The 13,604-nt window shown below is 47.5% G+C and overlaps 3 protein-coding genes across 10 annotated transcripts in view; 2 read left to right on the forward strand and 1 right to left on the reverse strand.

The window, feature by feature from the left end:
- Nucleotides 1-14: 14 nt before the first annotated feature.
- Nucleotides 15-3,358, forward strand: prop1 (PROP paired-like homeobox 1). The gene is made up of 3 exons (XM_017404306.3): nucleotides 15-718; nucleotides 1,723-1,952; nucleotides 2,757-3,358. The coding sequence occupies exons 1-3, from the start codon at nucleotides 625-627 to the stop codon at nucleotides 3,099-3,101; spliced, it is 669 nt and encodes a 222-aa protein (XP_017259795.1). The 5' UTR covers nucleotides 15-624; the 3' UTR covers nucleotides 3,102-3,358.
- Nucleotides 3,359-3,369: 11 nt separating this feature from the next.
- On the reverse strand, nucleotides 3,370-8,330 carry mcfd2 (multiple coagulation factor deficiency 2, ER cargo receptor complex subunit). 4 transcript variants are annotated; one of them, XM_037973578.1, is made up of 5 exons: nucleotides 8,238-8,330; nucleotides 7,880-8,203; nucleotides 4,983-5,168; nucleotides 4,737-4,896; nucleotides 3,370-4,661 (listed from the first exon to the last, which is right to left on the reverse strand). In XM_037973578.1, exons 3-5 carry the CDS (start codon nucleotides 5,159-5,161, stop codon nucleotides 4,530-4,532), a joined length of 471 nt encoding a protein of 156 aa, XP_037829506.1. In that variant the 5' UTR covers nucleotides 5,162-5,168; nucleotides 7,880-8,203; nucleotides 8,238-8,330; the 3' UTR covers nucleotides 3,370-4,529. The 4 variants fall into 4 exon arrangements, with proteins under 4 accessions (XP_037829506.1, XP_037829505.1, XP_017259796.1 ...); XM_037973577.1 differs by lacking the exons at nucleotides 7,880-8,203; nucleotides 8,238-8,330 and adding exons at nucleotides 6,632-6,704; nucleotides 7,330-7,538; XM_017404307.3 differs by lacking the exons at nucleotides 7,880-8,203; nucleotides 8,238-8,330 and adding an exon at nucleotides 7,330-7,538.
- A 159-nt stretch (nucleotides 8,331-8,489) lies between these two features.
- The window catches only part of ttc7a (tetratricopeptide repeat domain 7A), a 29,304-nt gene continuing 24,189 nt past the window's right edge, over nucleotides 8,490-13,604 (forward strand). For 2 of the 5 annotated variants that reach the window (XM_037973572.1, XM_037973575.1), the window contains exons 1-4: nucleotides 8,490-8,651; nucleotides 9,100-9,289; nucleotides 11,823-11,986; nucleotides 12,072-12,240. In XM_037973572.1, coding sequence (XP_037829500.1) covers nucleotides 8,598-8,651; nucleotides 9,100-9,289; nucleotides 11,823-11,986; nucleotides 12,072-12,240 — 577 coding nt within the window. In that variant the 5' untranslated portion in view covers nucleotides 8,490-8,597. Of the gene's footprint in view, nucleotides 8,652-9,099; nucleotides 9,314-10,936; nucleotides 10,974-11,822; nucleotides 11,987-12,071; nucleotides 12,241-13,604 lie in introns of those variants that run through there. The other 3 variants (XM_037973573.1, XM_037973574.1, XM_037973576.1) reach the window with 3 other exon arrangements.

The raw sequence follows: 13,604 nt of genomic DNA on the forward strand, positions 1-13,604 counted from the left end.
GGTCAGACAGCAGTCGGAGGGAACAGAGGACGGTCAGACAGCAGCCGGGGGGGGGACAGAGGACGCTCAGACAGCAGTCGGAGGGAACAGAGGACGCTCAGACAGCAGTCGGGGGGACAGAGGACGGGAGGAGACACCAGGCTTCAGACAGGTAGTTTGATGGAATCCAGTTCTCTGCTTCAGTTTCTGTCCAGTTTACTGCAGACTGATGTGACCTTTGACCCCTGCTGGTCAGACAGGTTACTGCACTTCATCAGGCAGACTCTGACCAGCCCAGGGTTATATAAATGAAAGTTTATGTTAAAAGAACATCAGCTGAAGAGATTAAAGGCTAACATGAAGAGCTAAACGTGAGACGCAGGTAAACTGTAGACCCAGCAGCTTCTCTTTAATCCGAAGGTTGTCCACAGAGACAAAAGATTCTGGTGGTTGAATAATGGACATCCTGTTATTAATGAGCTGAGCAGGAGCAGCAGGACGCTGACGCTCACAGGTTTATAAACTCATGGTTGAAGAGCGTCGGGCCGAATGAAGGAGGACATTGGAGGATGGACTCCCACCTGATGGGTGGGACCTGTGGCTGCAGGTCGCTCTGCCTGCCTGAGGCCACACAAAGCTGCAGGCATGGCTCAGGTGAAGGCAGCAGGTGACCCGAGCAGGAGCCCCAAGGATTACAGCGAGGTTTACTCTGACATGGCCACGGTCAGCTCCAGCGCAGGTGAGTCCAAACCACCGGAAACATTCCAGTGTGATCAGAAAACTGCAGGTTCTGGTTCTCTGGATCCACGTTGAATCCGCTGATGGCTTCTGCTGCAGCTAAATCACACCGTTACACTTTATAGTACTCTGTTACACACTGTAGTACTCTGTAGGACTCTGTTACACACTGTAGTACACTGTAGTACACTGCAGTACACTGTAGTACACCGTAATACAGTGTAGTACACAGTAACAGACCTCTGAACTGTAATAAAGCTGTAAAGTTCTGGTCATTTTTAAACAATCGTCTCCTGAAGGTCTAAGATCAGCCGTTCCTGCTGCAGGTTCAGCTGCAGGTTCAGCTGCAGTTTTAGCTGCAGGTTTAGCTGCAGGTTCAGCTGCAGTTTTAGCTTCAACTGCAGATTCAGCTGCAGTTTTAGCTGCAGGTTCAGCTGCAGGTTCAGCTGCAGTTTTAGCTGCAGGCAGGTCAGAGAATGAAACAGAATGTGGCTGTAAGTTTGACTTTAGTTTCAGGTTGAATTTACTGTTTTCAGCTCTGACTTCCATCCAACCAAAGAGCCTTTCAGCTGAGCTCGTTCACTAACTAAAGAATATTAATGGAAGAAAACAAATCTGGAGATTAACTCCATCATCTACTTACAGGAAGTTGGCAGTTTCTTCCCAGTAACGGAGAGCTCAGGCCTCCATTTTGACAGATTAGTGACTTTGTTAGTGATTGTGGAAATAATCTGAGCCAATCCTCCAGTTTGTGGGATCTTGTTCTCACGATCTTGTCTTTGGCAGCTAAAGCTCTGAGCTCTCAGGTTGCCTGAAGGAACTGGGAACCAGAGAGTCCCAGTAATCCCTCCCTTTTTCCTCAGCCATCGGTGGATTGAACTCAAACAAGTTAACTCGGCTGTTTTTGTGTCGTGCCCAGAAACCAGGAGCAGGACGATTGTCTTTGTAAATGAAAAGCTTTTCCACCTGAAGCCTCGCCCGGGTTTATTTCCTTTCTGAGAGCAGATATAGGAGAGTCGGGGAGGAAGGGGGTGTCGTGTGAGACCTCCGAGACCGTCGGCCTGAACAGGCGGAGCAGGGCCTACCCCTCCCCAGCCCGGAGACGCCACCGCACCACCTTCAGCCACAAGCAGCTGGAGCAGCTGGAGGTGGCGTTCGGTCAAAACCAGTATCCTGACATCTACTACAGGGAGGAACTGGCTCGGGTCACTAAACTCAACGAGGCTCGCATTCAGGTGGGGCCAATTCCTGACAGCTGCGTTCAAAAGTCCTGAACAGAAGGAAGGTCCACCTCCTTCAGTTCTGGGCCTGCAGGACCTAATGAAGCTGATCTGGACTTCATCAGGTTCTAAAATGACTCTGATCGGACCTCAAACCAACAAAAACAACAGATTCCACCGAGTCGGTTTGATTAAACAGAAACTAAAAGTTAAAGCAGGTTCCAGCCTCGCAGGTTCTGGATCAGGAGCTGCTGATGGACCGGTCCTCAGCAGGTTCTGGATCAGGAGCTGCTGATGGACCGGTCCTCAGCAGGTTCTGGATCAGGAGCTGCTGATGGACCGGTCCTCAGCAGGTTCTGGATCAGGAGCTGCTGATGGACCGGTCCTCAGCAGGTTCTGGATCAGGAGCTGCTGATGGACCGGTCCTCAGCAGGTTCTGCTGCTCTGGAGCCACAGGTGTGTGTGAACACAACGCCAGGGTGGAAAGACATCAGCAATGACCCTCAGAGATGCAGACCAACAGCCGTCGGACCAGAACCAGAACCTCAGAGAGCTGAAGCAACGCTGGAAAGAAGAGTGGGCCACAACTCCTCCACAACCAGGAACCCACTGAGAGTTCTGCTGGGTCAGGACCCAGGTTCTGTTTAATAAATAATGACTCTGTGGATCTGCTGTTCACTTCAGGTCCGATTTGGATCCGTTTAGAACCCGGTAAAGACCGGATCAGTCTAAGTCCTGGATCTGCAGGAAGGAGGACTTCCTGTCTCCATGAATCAAATTCCGATCCAGAACCTAAACGGTTCCTCTGTGTGTCGGCAGGTTTGGTTCCAAAACAGAAGAGCTAAACAGCGGAAGCAGGACCGCGCGTCCCAGAAAACCGTCCCGGCGGGCGCCGTGCCGGGCCACAGGGCGCTGCTGGGGGGGGTGCACCTCCAGCCGTCCAGCGTGACCCAACAGTACTACCCCCAGCCGCTGGCTCACATCCCCCGCTTCCCCCCCATGCTGCCGACCGGGCCGTACTCACGCCACCCGGGCCCGGTCAGCCGCTGCCCCTGTCCCGGCGTGGCCCCGCAGCCGCCCCCCCAGCGCCAGCACGACAACTGGTACGGCTCGCTGAGGACGTCCTCGGTGTTCTCTCTGGAGCCAGTCTCCCACTGGAGCTAAGAGGGAACCAGGAGAGGCGTTAAAGTTTAACAGCTACTGACACCTAGTGGTGAACATGGGAAGAGCAGCTAACTAAACAGCTGCAGTTTTAGGCTGTCATTGTGTTGATTTATAGAAGTCGTCACAGCTTTAAACCTGTTTTTATAAATGCTTTAATCTCTTTCTGACAGAGGGAGGATAGTGTTAGTTAACAGGTTCAAACCAGCCTGTGCTTTAATGCATTTAATCTGAGATCAACTGGAAATAAAGACGTTTTTACATCCTCACATCTTGTTTTTAATTTTTTATTTGGATTTTACTGATTGAAGAATCAACACTGAATGGTAAAAATATAGAATTTCCCCAAAAGAAAAAACAAGCCTCAGAAAAACTGGACCTGATAGATTTGATCTGTTTTAGTCGAAAGGCAGCGAACGTCTGAAGCAAACGTGTTGCGTTCAAGTGCTGACACAGGTGTCCGCCAGTGTGCTTTCAGGATTAGCCTAGCCTAGCTTAGCTTAGCCTAGCTTAGCTTATTCAGTGATTCAGAACCTGCAGAGCAGCTCTGCTTTACATTCTCAGAGTTAAAGGGATATTTCCAACATTCTGAAGTTAGTATCTTACCTGCTGCAGATAGCTCTTTGACCTGGCAAAGCTGATGAGCTAAAGGCTAGTCTGAACACAGCTCAGATCAACAGCAGTTATTTCTGACCCCAGGCTGCACCAGAAGTGCTACAGCTAGCTGCTACTGAGACCATGCTGTAAAATATTTCACATAAAACTCTGAGTTTGAGCTGAGCTCAGACTAGCCGTTAGCTCATCAGTCCTGTCAGAACTCCAAACTGAGCCATCTACAACGGGTAAGATGCTGAGTCTCATGTCCAACACAGCTGAAGCTCTGGATCGCAGGCCGGCGGGTGATATGCATTTCTCACACTGTAGACCACTTCAGAATGGCTGAAATATCCCTTTAATCCATTTATCTAAAGAACTACAGTGATGCAGAATCGGCTCTTCTTGTCCTTTTCTGACAATGAAGAAGCTCTGAGGAGGAAGAGGAGGCTCTGCTGGCTTCATCACGCCTGTTGCCATGACAACAAACTGCTCCACAGGAGAAAGCATTTGGACCAATCAGAGCGCAGAACAAACTGAAGGGCTTCACAACAAGAACAGAAACACGAGGTCCAGGATTCGGCCCAAACCGGTGTTCTCAGGGTTCTGGTTTTGTTGCAGAACCTTCAGGTGGGACAGCTGAGGGACAGCCGGCTCGTTTTTCTGTCGGAATCGTTCTGGAAGCAGAATTAAAGGAATCGGATGAAGCTTCTGCAGCTTTCATGGAATTTCTGAGGAATTAGCAGAGCTGCTGTCAGCCGTGACGGACAGAAATGTAGTTCAGCTCCACGCCGGCTCACTTCCTGTCTCCGGAAGAGGACAACCCGCGGACACGCTCTACTCCAGGGACTTGGCGAACTCGGCGTAGTCGATGTAGCCGTCGTTGTTCTTGTCGTCGTCCTTCAGGACGTCATCGATTAGTGCGATCAGGTCCTCCTCTTTCATGGGCTGGCTGCCGTCTCCTCTCTCCTAGAGACAAAAAGACAAAAAGCAGTTGATGGGACCATCCAGCGGGAGGACGTGCAGCAGAGACTGCGTCCCCACCTCTCTGTGGACGTGTGTGATGGCGGTGGCTAACTCCAGTCCGTCCAGCAGGTCGTTGCCGTCGTAATCGTGCATCTTGAAGTAATGCAGCTGCAGCTCCTGGGGGGACATGTCCTTCTCCGGTTTGTCTATCACCCCCTCCAGGTGCTCCATGATGTGGCTGAGGACAGACACACCCACATGTTCTCATTGGACAGAACCTAATGCCACGTCCACCTCGTCCACAATCGTCCCGCGGTCACTCACTCTTTGTCCTGCACCATGTCTCTGTCCAGACGGCCGTGAGTCGATAAATGAGCCGCTCCTCCGATCACCGGGGGAGGCTGCTGCTGGTGAGGGGACACCTGAGCGTCCACAGCCAGCAGGGAGCAGGACAGGAGGACGGAGAGGACACCCCGAAGAACGGCACACCTGCAGGCCCTCATTCTGGGTCTGAGGGGGACAGAAGGACAGAGAGACACTGGGTCATTCTGGGTCTGAGAAGGACAGAGAGACACTGGGTCTGAGGGGACAGAAGGACAGACAGACAGAGACACTGGGTCTAAGGGGACAGAAGGACAGACGGAGACACTGGGTCTGAGAGGGACAGAAGGACAGACAGACAGAGACACTGGGTCTGAGGGGGACAGAAAGACAGAGACACTGGGTCATTCTGGGTCTGAGAGGACAGAAGGACAGACAGAGACAGTGGGTCTGAGGGGGACAGAAGGACAGACTGAGACAGTGGGTCTGAGGGGGACAGGGACAGAAGGACAGACAGACAGACAGAGACACTGGGTCTGAGGGGGACAGAAGGACAGACTGAGACAGTGGGTCTGAGGGGGACAGGGACAGAAGGACAGACAGACAGAGACAGTGGGTCTGAGGGGGACAGAAGGACAGACTGAGACAGTGGGTCTGAGGGGGACAGGGACAGAAGGACAGACAGACAGAGACACTGGGTCTGAGGGGGACAGAAGGACAGACTGAGACAGTGGGTCTGAGGGGACAGAGGGACAGTTTTCTCTCTAACGTCTCTGTCTCTCAGGGGTCTTCAAGCTGTGGCTCTGGGGCTGAATGTGGACACAAAGACTCAGTTTTTCTGCCTGAAGGGAGAAAGAAAACAGCTAAACTTTCATCTGAATCATCTGAAGGAAAAAATAAATACATTTTATTAAATATCCACCCAACTGGACTCAGTTTAACTCTGTTATTAATTAAAGGAATAATTAGATTATTAGTTTTCTGCAGATGTAGAAAAGATTCAAAAAGCCGCATCATTTAGTGATTCAAGTTTATCCAAAAACTGTTTTCTTTTGTTTTAACAAATAAGAATACCAAGAAATAAATAATTTAGTTCTTTAATTGAACAAACTGTAGTTTTAAAACAAACATGGCATTTCGTTATGGAGACATTTTATTTAATGGAAAAAAAGATAAAGATGTTTTTTTTAGATGAAACTGTATATAAATTCATAGAAACATTAGATTTTCCAGACTGCTAATAAAAACCCTCCCAGCTGTTCTCCTGCTTCAGTCAACTCATTTTTAAATAAAACATTAAATCCAGAAATAAAGCTGTTCTGCTTTTTAAACAGAATTTACTNGGGACAGAAGGACAGACTGAGACAGTGGGTCTGAGGGGGACAGGGACAGAAGGACAGACAGACAGAGACACTGGGTCTGAGGGGGACAGAAGGACAGACTGAGACAGTGGGTCTGAGGGGGACAGGGACAGAAGGACAGACAGACAGAGACAGTGGGTCTGAGGGGGACAGAAGGACAGACTGAGACAGTGGGTCTGAGGGGGACAGGGACAGAAGGACAGACAGACAGAGACACTGGGTCTGAGGGGGACAGAAGGACAGACTGAGACAGTGGGTCTGAGGGGACAGAGGGACAGTTTTCTCTCTAACGTCTCTGTCTCTCAGGGGTCTTCAAGCTGTGGCTCTGGGGCTGAATGTGGACACAAAGACTCAGTTTTTCTGCCTGAAGGGAGAAAGAAAACAGCTAAACTTTCATCTGAATCATCTGAAGGAAAAAATAAATACATTTTATTAAATATCCACCCAACTGGACTCAGTTTAACTCTGTTATTAATTAAAGGAATAATTAGATTATTAGTTTTCTGCAGATGTAGAAAAGATTCAAAAAGCCGCATCATTTAGTGATTCAAGTTTATCCAAAAACTGTTTTCTTTTGTTTTAACAAATAAGAATACCAAGAAATAAATAATTTAGTTCTTTAATTGAACAAACTGTAGTTTTAAAACAAACATGGCATTTCGTTATGGAGACATTTTATTTAATGGAAAAAAAGATAAAGATGTTTTTTTTAGATGAAACTGTATATAAATTCATAGAAACATTAGATTTTCCAGACTGCTAATAAAAACCCTCCCAGCTGTTCTCCTGCTTCAGTCAACTCATTTTTAAATAAAACATTAAATCCAGAAATAAAGCTGTTCTGCTTTTTAAACAGAATTTACTTCCAAAAATCAGCGGAAACATAAACATTAGCTTACAAACATCTGCTAGCATGAAGATTAACCTCCATAAAAACACATTTCAAAGACAGACAGAAACAACTGAAGGTAAAAAACAACCGGACTTACTCTGTCAGAGTTTGTAAAACTCGCAGTTTGGTTTCTAACTTTAAATAATTCGTGTCTCAGCGGCGATCAGTCGACTTGTTTCACTGATTCTCCGTTAGCGACAACAGCCGGAGCCTTTTTGGACCGAGATGCTTCCCGTACCCGACGCTTGGACACGACAGCTCATTTTGATTGGTTAAAATAATCAAAGACGAAGCAACTGAAGCAAGAGCATTCATCTCTTATTGTGTTTTTGACGCTTTTCACAGAATTATAAATTTTCGAAGTAACAGTTTTAAGAAATTCATAGCTTTAATTTTACATGATGTACATGATGGTGGTTTTCTGGACAAGGACGTCCTTCATTCTGCTGTTTGGGTCTCATACAGGTGAGTTCATGAAATGCAAATATGTCTTCTATGTAGAGAGGTGACAGAAGATGTACAGAACCAGGTGTGAGACAGAGAACAAACTAATGTTTACACAGATATTAACCCGTTCCTTTTCTTTAGAGCAAAATGGAGACAGATGTTCAGACAGGAGGGAAGAAGAGCTGGAAAATCTAAGTTACCATCTCTGCATGTTCCTCCCTGTCTCTGTTCTCTGTGACAGGATGAACCGGAGGACACTGTCCAGGTTTGGACGTTCACAAGAAGACAGGAACGGCTCCAGCTGTTGGACAGATGTGACGTCTGCACCTCCAGAACTCTACGATACGAGAGACATCCTTCAGCTGCTGAACAGGAACATGTTGAACTCTGCTCCACACAAAGCAGCATGTGGTCCTGATATTTCTGAGGTTCTGTTTGATCCACGTCAGGAGGAACCTGAACACGAAGCCATCAACACGTCAGGAGGAACCTGAACACGAAGCCATCAACACGTCAGGAGGAACCTGAACACGAAGCCATCAACACGTCAGGAGGAACCTGAACACGGTGGCGCTGGTGTGATGGCAGCCTCACTTCTGTCAGCCCGGTACATGTTGCACAGGTTAACTAGTACTCATCGAGGCCCGGTACATGTCCTACAGGTTAACTAGTACACACCGACATGTTCTTCCTTCTGAGGAAAGTGCAGTGTGACGTCAGGACATGTTGAATAAATACACAAATGTCTTGCCGTACCTCAGAGGGAGGAGTGAACCTGCTGCTCAGCCAGCAGATAAAACCAAAGACCAGAACCACAGAGACCCAGTCCAGTCTGTGGACCAGGATCCAGACCCAGTCCAGTCTGTGGACCAGAACCACAGAGACCCAGTCCTCACAGAAACCTGAGAGGACCCCTTCATGTCAACCTTCCAGAGAGATGATGGAACCAAGTCTCTGTTCAAGATGCTGGAGGTTTGTCTTCAAGTCAGAAAGTAGCTGAGAGTCTGAGTTCTGACTGACCCCCCTGTTTACCTGGTGACCCCCCCCGGTGTTTACCTGCCCCCTCCCCCCCCATGTTTCAGCTGATCTGAAGTCAGCTGAGCTCCTGACTTGTAGCAGCTCGGAGCTCAGAGGTTTGGTTTCAGGTTTAAATGTAAATATTTAAATTAACTTGTTTACAGACTGTTTGATTCAAGATGGCTCCCAGCTTTAACCCAACTAACTGATCCACTTAAAGAGTTCACAAAGATTAAGGCTTACAGCCTGCAGGCCTTTAAACACGCACACCACGCACGTGCGCGTCCCAGTTCTGCAGAATACCAGGATAAATATTATCAATACTAACACACGCACGCGCGCACACGCCCTCCCCCTGCTCCCCCCTCCCTCCTGCACTCAGCTGTCCTCTCCGTCCTCTCAGTCCGCAGTGTCTCCCATCGTGTCCGGGGACTTCGGTCCCCCCCACCGGGACAGAGCAGCCATGTCCTCCCGGGTCTCCTTCAGCCAGCTGCGGCTGGAGGCCGAACTGGACCGGTACCGAGCCGAGTGTCAGTGGGAGAAGGTCCTGGCGGTGGTGGAGCAGATGCACGCGGCGCGGATCCACGAGGACGGTGAGTGAGAGCTCACCTGGACAGGTGAGGTCCCGGGACTTCCGGATTCAGGTTATTTACCGCCTGAAAGCTGCAGAATTCCCAGAATTCCAGGTGAAGAGTTTCTGGATTCAGGAAGTTGTTTCCGGAGAAACGAGTCAAAGTCCAGAAAAGTCCTGATGAGAAGAAACGGAAGTAGTTTTATTTGTGTCTTTAGTTCGGGACTGACTGACATGAGCTGGACTTTGGACCGACAGATACAGATTACTTTACTGTAAAGGGATATTCCGGACATTTTACGGTGGGGTTGTGAACAGGTAGCTTTTTAAGAGTTTCATTCTGACACAACTGAAGAACTAACGGCTAGTCAGGAGTTGTTTTATAAACAGTGGTTTAAATGGAGTGTAGATGGGGCAGCAGCAGCTAGCTGTAGCACTTCTGATGCAACCTGGGGTCAATTCTGACAAAACAACCACAGAAGCTGAAGGTCGGCGTCAAGAAGGAGACATCCTGAGGGTGTCTGAACTTGTCCCTCTGCTGTCCCAGCTCTCTGCTTTACCGGGAACTTTTTCCTGCTTCAACAAACTCACCTGCACCTCCCCCCACCTCACCCCCCCACCTCCACAGCCTCAGGTGTCCTGGCTGCTTCCAGCTGGCTGATTGTGCACTCAGGTGTGAAGTTGATGGGATGTTCACCTCAGCTGTGTGACGGTTCCTCAGCAGGGTTTGGAATTAAAGCTGAGTTATGGTAGTTAAAGATTAACCCTGCAGGGAGCAGCGACATGTTGGAACAGGAAGTTCAGATGTTCTGTTCAGTCTTTCAGTGAGCAGAACCGGATGTGGGTAACCATGGGTAACTTTAACATTTTGGGTGATACTTTTCTCCTCACTAAGAGCAAATTTAGTCACACAAGTCGACCAGTGATCTTTTTCAGTGGCATTTCTGAGAGGGAGAAAATCCCTGAGGAATGGAGAAGTGTGTTGGTGCCAATCTGTAAGAAGAAGCTGGAGCAACTACAGGGGAATGAAGATGAGGAGCCACGATGAAGATCTGGCAGAGAGCTGTGGAAGCTAGACTGGGACAAGAGGGGACTGTCTGTGAGCAGCAGGAGGGTTTCATGCCAGGAAAGAGCTCCACAGACGCCATCTTTGCTGTGGAGGAGAACCTGCAGAGGTGGAGGGATGAAGACAGAGTAGCTGTGTGTGAATGAGAGGGAGGCAGGTGGAACAGTGAGGCTACAAGGTCAGAGGTCACAGAGGTGCAGGACTTCATCTGTCCAGGAGGACAGGGAGTGAGGTAAAGAGGTGAAGGAGAGAGTCCAGCAGGATGGAGAAAAGTTTCAGGAGAGATTTGTGACAAAAGGGTGGCAGCAAAGGTCAAAGGTCAAAGGAAAGGTTTCCAGACAGTGGTGAGAGCAGCCATGTTGGATGGTTTGGAGACAGAACAGGAAGTGTCAGAGCTGAAGGTTCTCCTCAGGAGGGACGAGGATGGACAGGATTAGGACTGAGGTCCTCAGAGGTCCAGCACAGGTTGAAGGACTGTGAGATAAAGACTGAGATGGTTTGGACATGTCCAGAGGAGGGACAGAAGGATGTTAGAGACAAAGAGGACATGTATGGATGCAGTTAGAAAGGACATGGAGGACAGAGGACACAGAAGACAGAGTTAGATGGAGGAGGACTCGCTGTGGAGACACCTGAAAAGGTAACAGCTGAGAGAAGAAGAAGAAGACTAGTTTATTAGTAAACATATTAAACAATCTAACCAACTAGTTGATGCACTATTTAACTGGTAAAGAGAAAAAACAAGCTTTACTGGATTATTAGTAACATCAAAGTATGAAATAAATACACAAAGGGCTTGCCGTAATGACCTGTCAGATTAAAGAGTCCTGACTCCAGATCAGTCTGCAGGACTCCAGTCAGTCCTGGTTAATAAGTTAACCTGGTTCTGTCCTGTTAGCAAAATATCTCCTGAACCACTGGATGGACTTTAAGACTAGTCTGGATGAACATCTACAGCCTGATCCAAGATGGCTCCCTGTGTCAGTTTGTTGGTGTGGTAGTAGCTGAGAGTCATCCTCAGCACCACTCTGAGCTCTGACAGACGACTGCAGAGAAGATGAGGCGTTTCCAGCCTGTTCCAACATGTTAAAAGTCTGTTGCTCGCTTGTTTTTCTCCCTCCTTCTCCTCAGAGACGGTTTAATCTTCGCCGGGTTGATAAAAAACTTGCAAATAAGTCGAAGAGCTGAGAGCATAAAGATGTGAGCGACCCGTTGGAACCGACTCAAAGAAACTTCCACCAACTTCACTAAATTCTCATAAAAAACAAGATTTTATTTCAGTTTTTTCTCTTTATAAGTTTACTGAAACGTTACTTTTCACTTATTTAATGCTTGAATTTCAAAATAAGATGTTTTAGTTTGAAGTTTGAGGCGTGTTTGTTTTTAATAGACTAAGAAAAGTTTTTCTTTGGCTCCAGAAATAAATGACCTTTGACCCTCAGCTCCTCCTACAGACTCCGCTCCCTTTAACCTTTCTTCCCTCCTATAGACGATTATGGGATGTTGCTGACGGCTGAGGTCCTGCTGGAGGAATGTTTGCTGGAAAACATGGAGCTTTTAAGGAGCTCCACCCCTCTGATGGACAAGTCTCAGCCCAGACTGTCCAAGGCCAAAGGTCACCTGAACAGCATCCTGAGCAGAGGCCGTCTCACAGTCAGTCTCATCCGGCTTCGTTCTCTGCATCTTTGTCTCATGTCCTCGTTCGGTTGTCCTCAGCCAGTCTCCTGTCGTCCTGCAGCCCAGGTATCTGAACGAAGCGCTGCTTCTGATGGCCAAAGCTCACTACGTGCAGGGCCGGTACCGAGACGCCCAGGGAATGTGTGCCAGGGTGGGTCTGGAGGAGCTGACGCAGGAGGACCAGCCCACCTACCACCTCCGCCTGCTGGCCGAGGCATTTGTCATCAAAGGTACTGAGAACGCAGGAAGTCGGGCTTTTAGGACAGCAACAGACATTCAGGTCATTTCCTGTTTCTCAGCAGCGTATTCTCACTTTGCATCCAATGGAGAGCTTTTTTCTTTAAGGAAGTGTTAGATCCGACTGACACAGCTGCTTTATGGCTGGTGTGTCTCAGAGCCTCACACTGGATGAAGACGACTCTCCACGACCTCCACAGTCTGAGAACCTCCTTCATTGTGAGGACGAGAAGAAGAACCTTCAGAAAATCAGAAATCAAAGTACTGTAGGTCAGTGAGCTCCTGATGGGTCAAAGGTCAAAGCATGGCCTCTGATGCTTTCTGCTCCTCCTTCAGAGTGAACCTGGAGGATCTCAGCTCTGCTACCTGTGGGTCAGAGATCAGGGGTTGGCACAGAGAGTCGGCCTCAGAGGATAAAAGACTAAAATAACCCAGAGAGCATCAGTCTCAGCTCGGTGTAATCTGGTTTCTCTCATCATCATTAAGTCGTTCCGCTCCTGTTTCTGAGACATTAAAACAACGAGCTGAATGAGAACTCTGGGAGTCGTCTTGTGTTTGATTTTACAAAGATTAGACGTGAATATTTAGATGAAGCACAAAACCTCCTGATTCCATTGGATGTTTGAACGTTTGGAGGACCTGACTTCTTCTTTATTTCACCAAAAAACCACAAACAGAAGTGTTTATACTTCTAAACGTCCATCGCGTTCATATTTAATTATTGTTGAGCAGCAAAGATAACAGAATATATCTGAAGGAAAAGATAAATGTTTGAAAGATTAAAGAGTCAGTTCTTGTTTTTTGTCAGGATTTCTGGAGACGTGGAACTAGAAACGGTTCAGATTATTAGAAATAATCGCCGCAGCTTAACACCGCTGGCTGCAGAAGTTTTCACCCCCTTCTTATTTTATTGTTGCCCTTTGACCTGAACAGTTTGTTTCTCACTTCATGCTTGTTTTACAAGTAAAGACAAACTTCTAAAATGTGTTTTAAAGGGGGTGAATACTTCTGCAACCTCTTGTAAAGGTTTATTCTGAACACAAATACATATGTTTATATTTATATTTATATTTATGTTTGTTTATTTATAAATAACGTTGGTTATTTCAAACTGCAGCCAGAAGAAAAGTTTCTTTAATCTTCATTAAAACTGAGCACATTTCTTATAATACAGATTATTTTTGTATTTTAGACACATTTTACAAACTTTACACAAATTGCATTGTTTTTTATTGACAAATCTTAGATTTAATAAACAATAAATTAATAATTAAACACATTTTAATGACAGTCAGATCCTGTGGTCCGAGTCCTTCCTGTGGTCCGAGTCCTTCCTGTGTCCCGAGTCCTTCCTGTG

This window comes from Kryptolebias marmoratus, linkage group LG22, assembly GCF_001649575.2.
Source record: "Kryptolebias marmoratus isolate JLee-2015 linkage group LG22, ASM164957v2, whole genome shotgun sequence".
Taxonomy (NCBI): Eukaryota; Metazoa; Chordata; class Actinopteri; order Cyprinodontiformes; family Rivulidae; genus Kryptolebias; species Kryptolebias marmoratus.

Excerpts from the sequence above, each read along its gene's own strand:
- mcfd2 (XM_037973578.1), bottom strand. The coding sequence starts at position 5,161 with ATGAGGGCCTGCAGGTGTGCCGTTCTTCGGGGTGTCCTCTCCGTCCTC. Across the intron at positions 4,897-4,982 it reads GACATGGTGCAGGACAAAGA|CCACATCATGGAGCACCTGG; the intron begins GTGAGTGACCGC and ends GTCTGTCCTCAG. Across the intron at positions 4,662-4,736 it reads TCACACACGTCCACAGAGAG|GAGAGAGGAGACGGCAGCCA; the intron begins GTGGGGACGCAG and ends TTTTGTCTCTAG.
- prop1 (XM_017404306.3), top strand. The coding sequence starts at position 625 with ATGGCTCAGGTGAAGGCAGCAGGTGACCCGAGCAGGAGCCCCAAGGAT. Across the intron at positions 719-1,722 it reads CACGGTCAGCTCCAGCGCAG|ATATAGGAGAGTCGGGGAGG; the intron begins GTGAGTCCAAAC and ends TTCTGAGAGCAG. Across the intron at positions 1,953-2,756 it reads TCAACGAGGCTCGCATTCAG|GTTTGGTTCCAAAACAGAAG; the intron begins GTGGGGCCAATT and ends GTGTGTCGGCAG.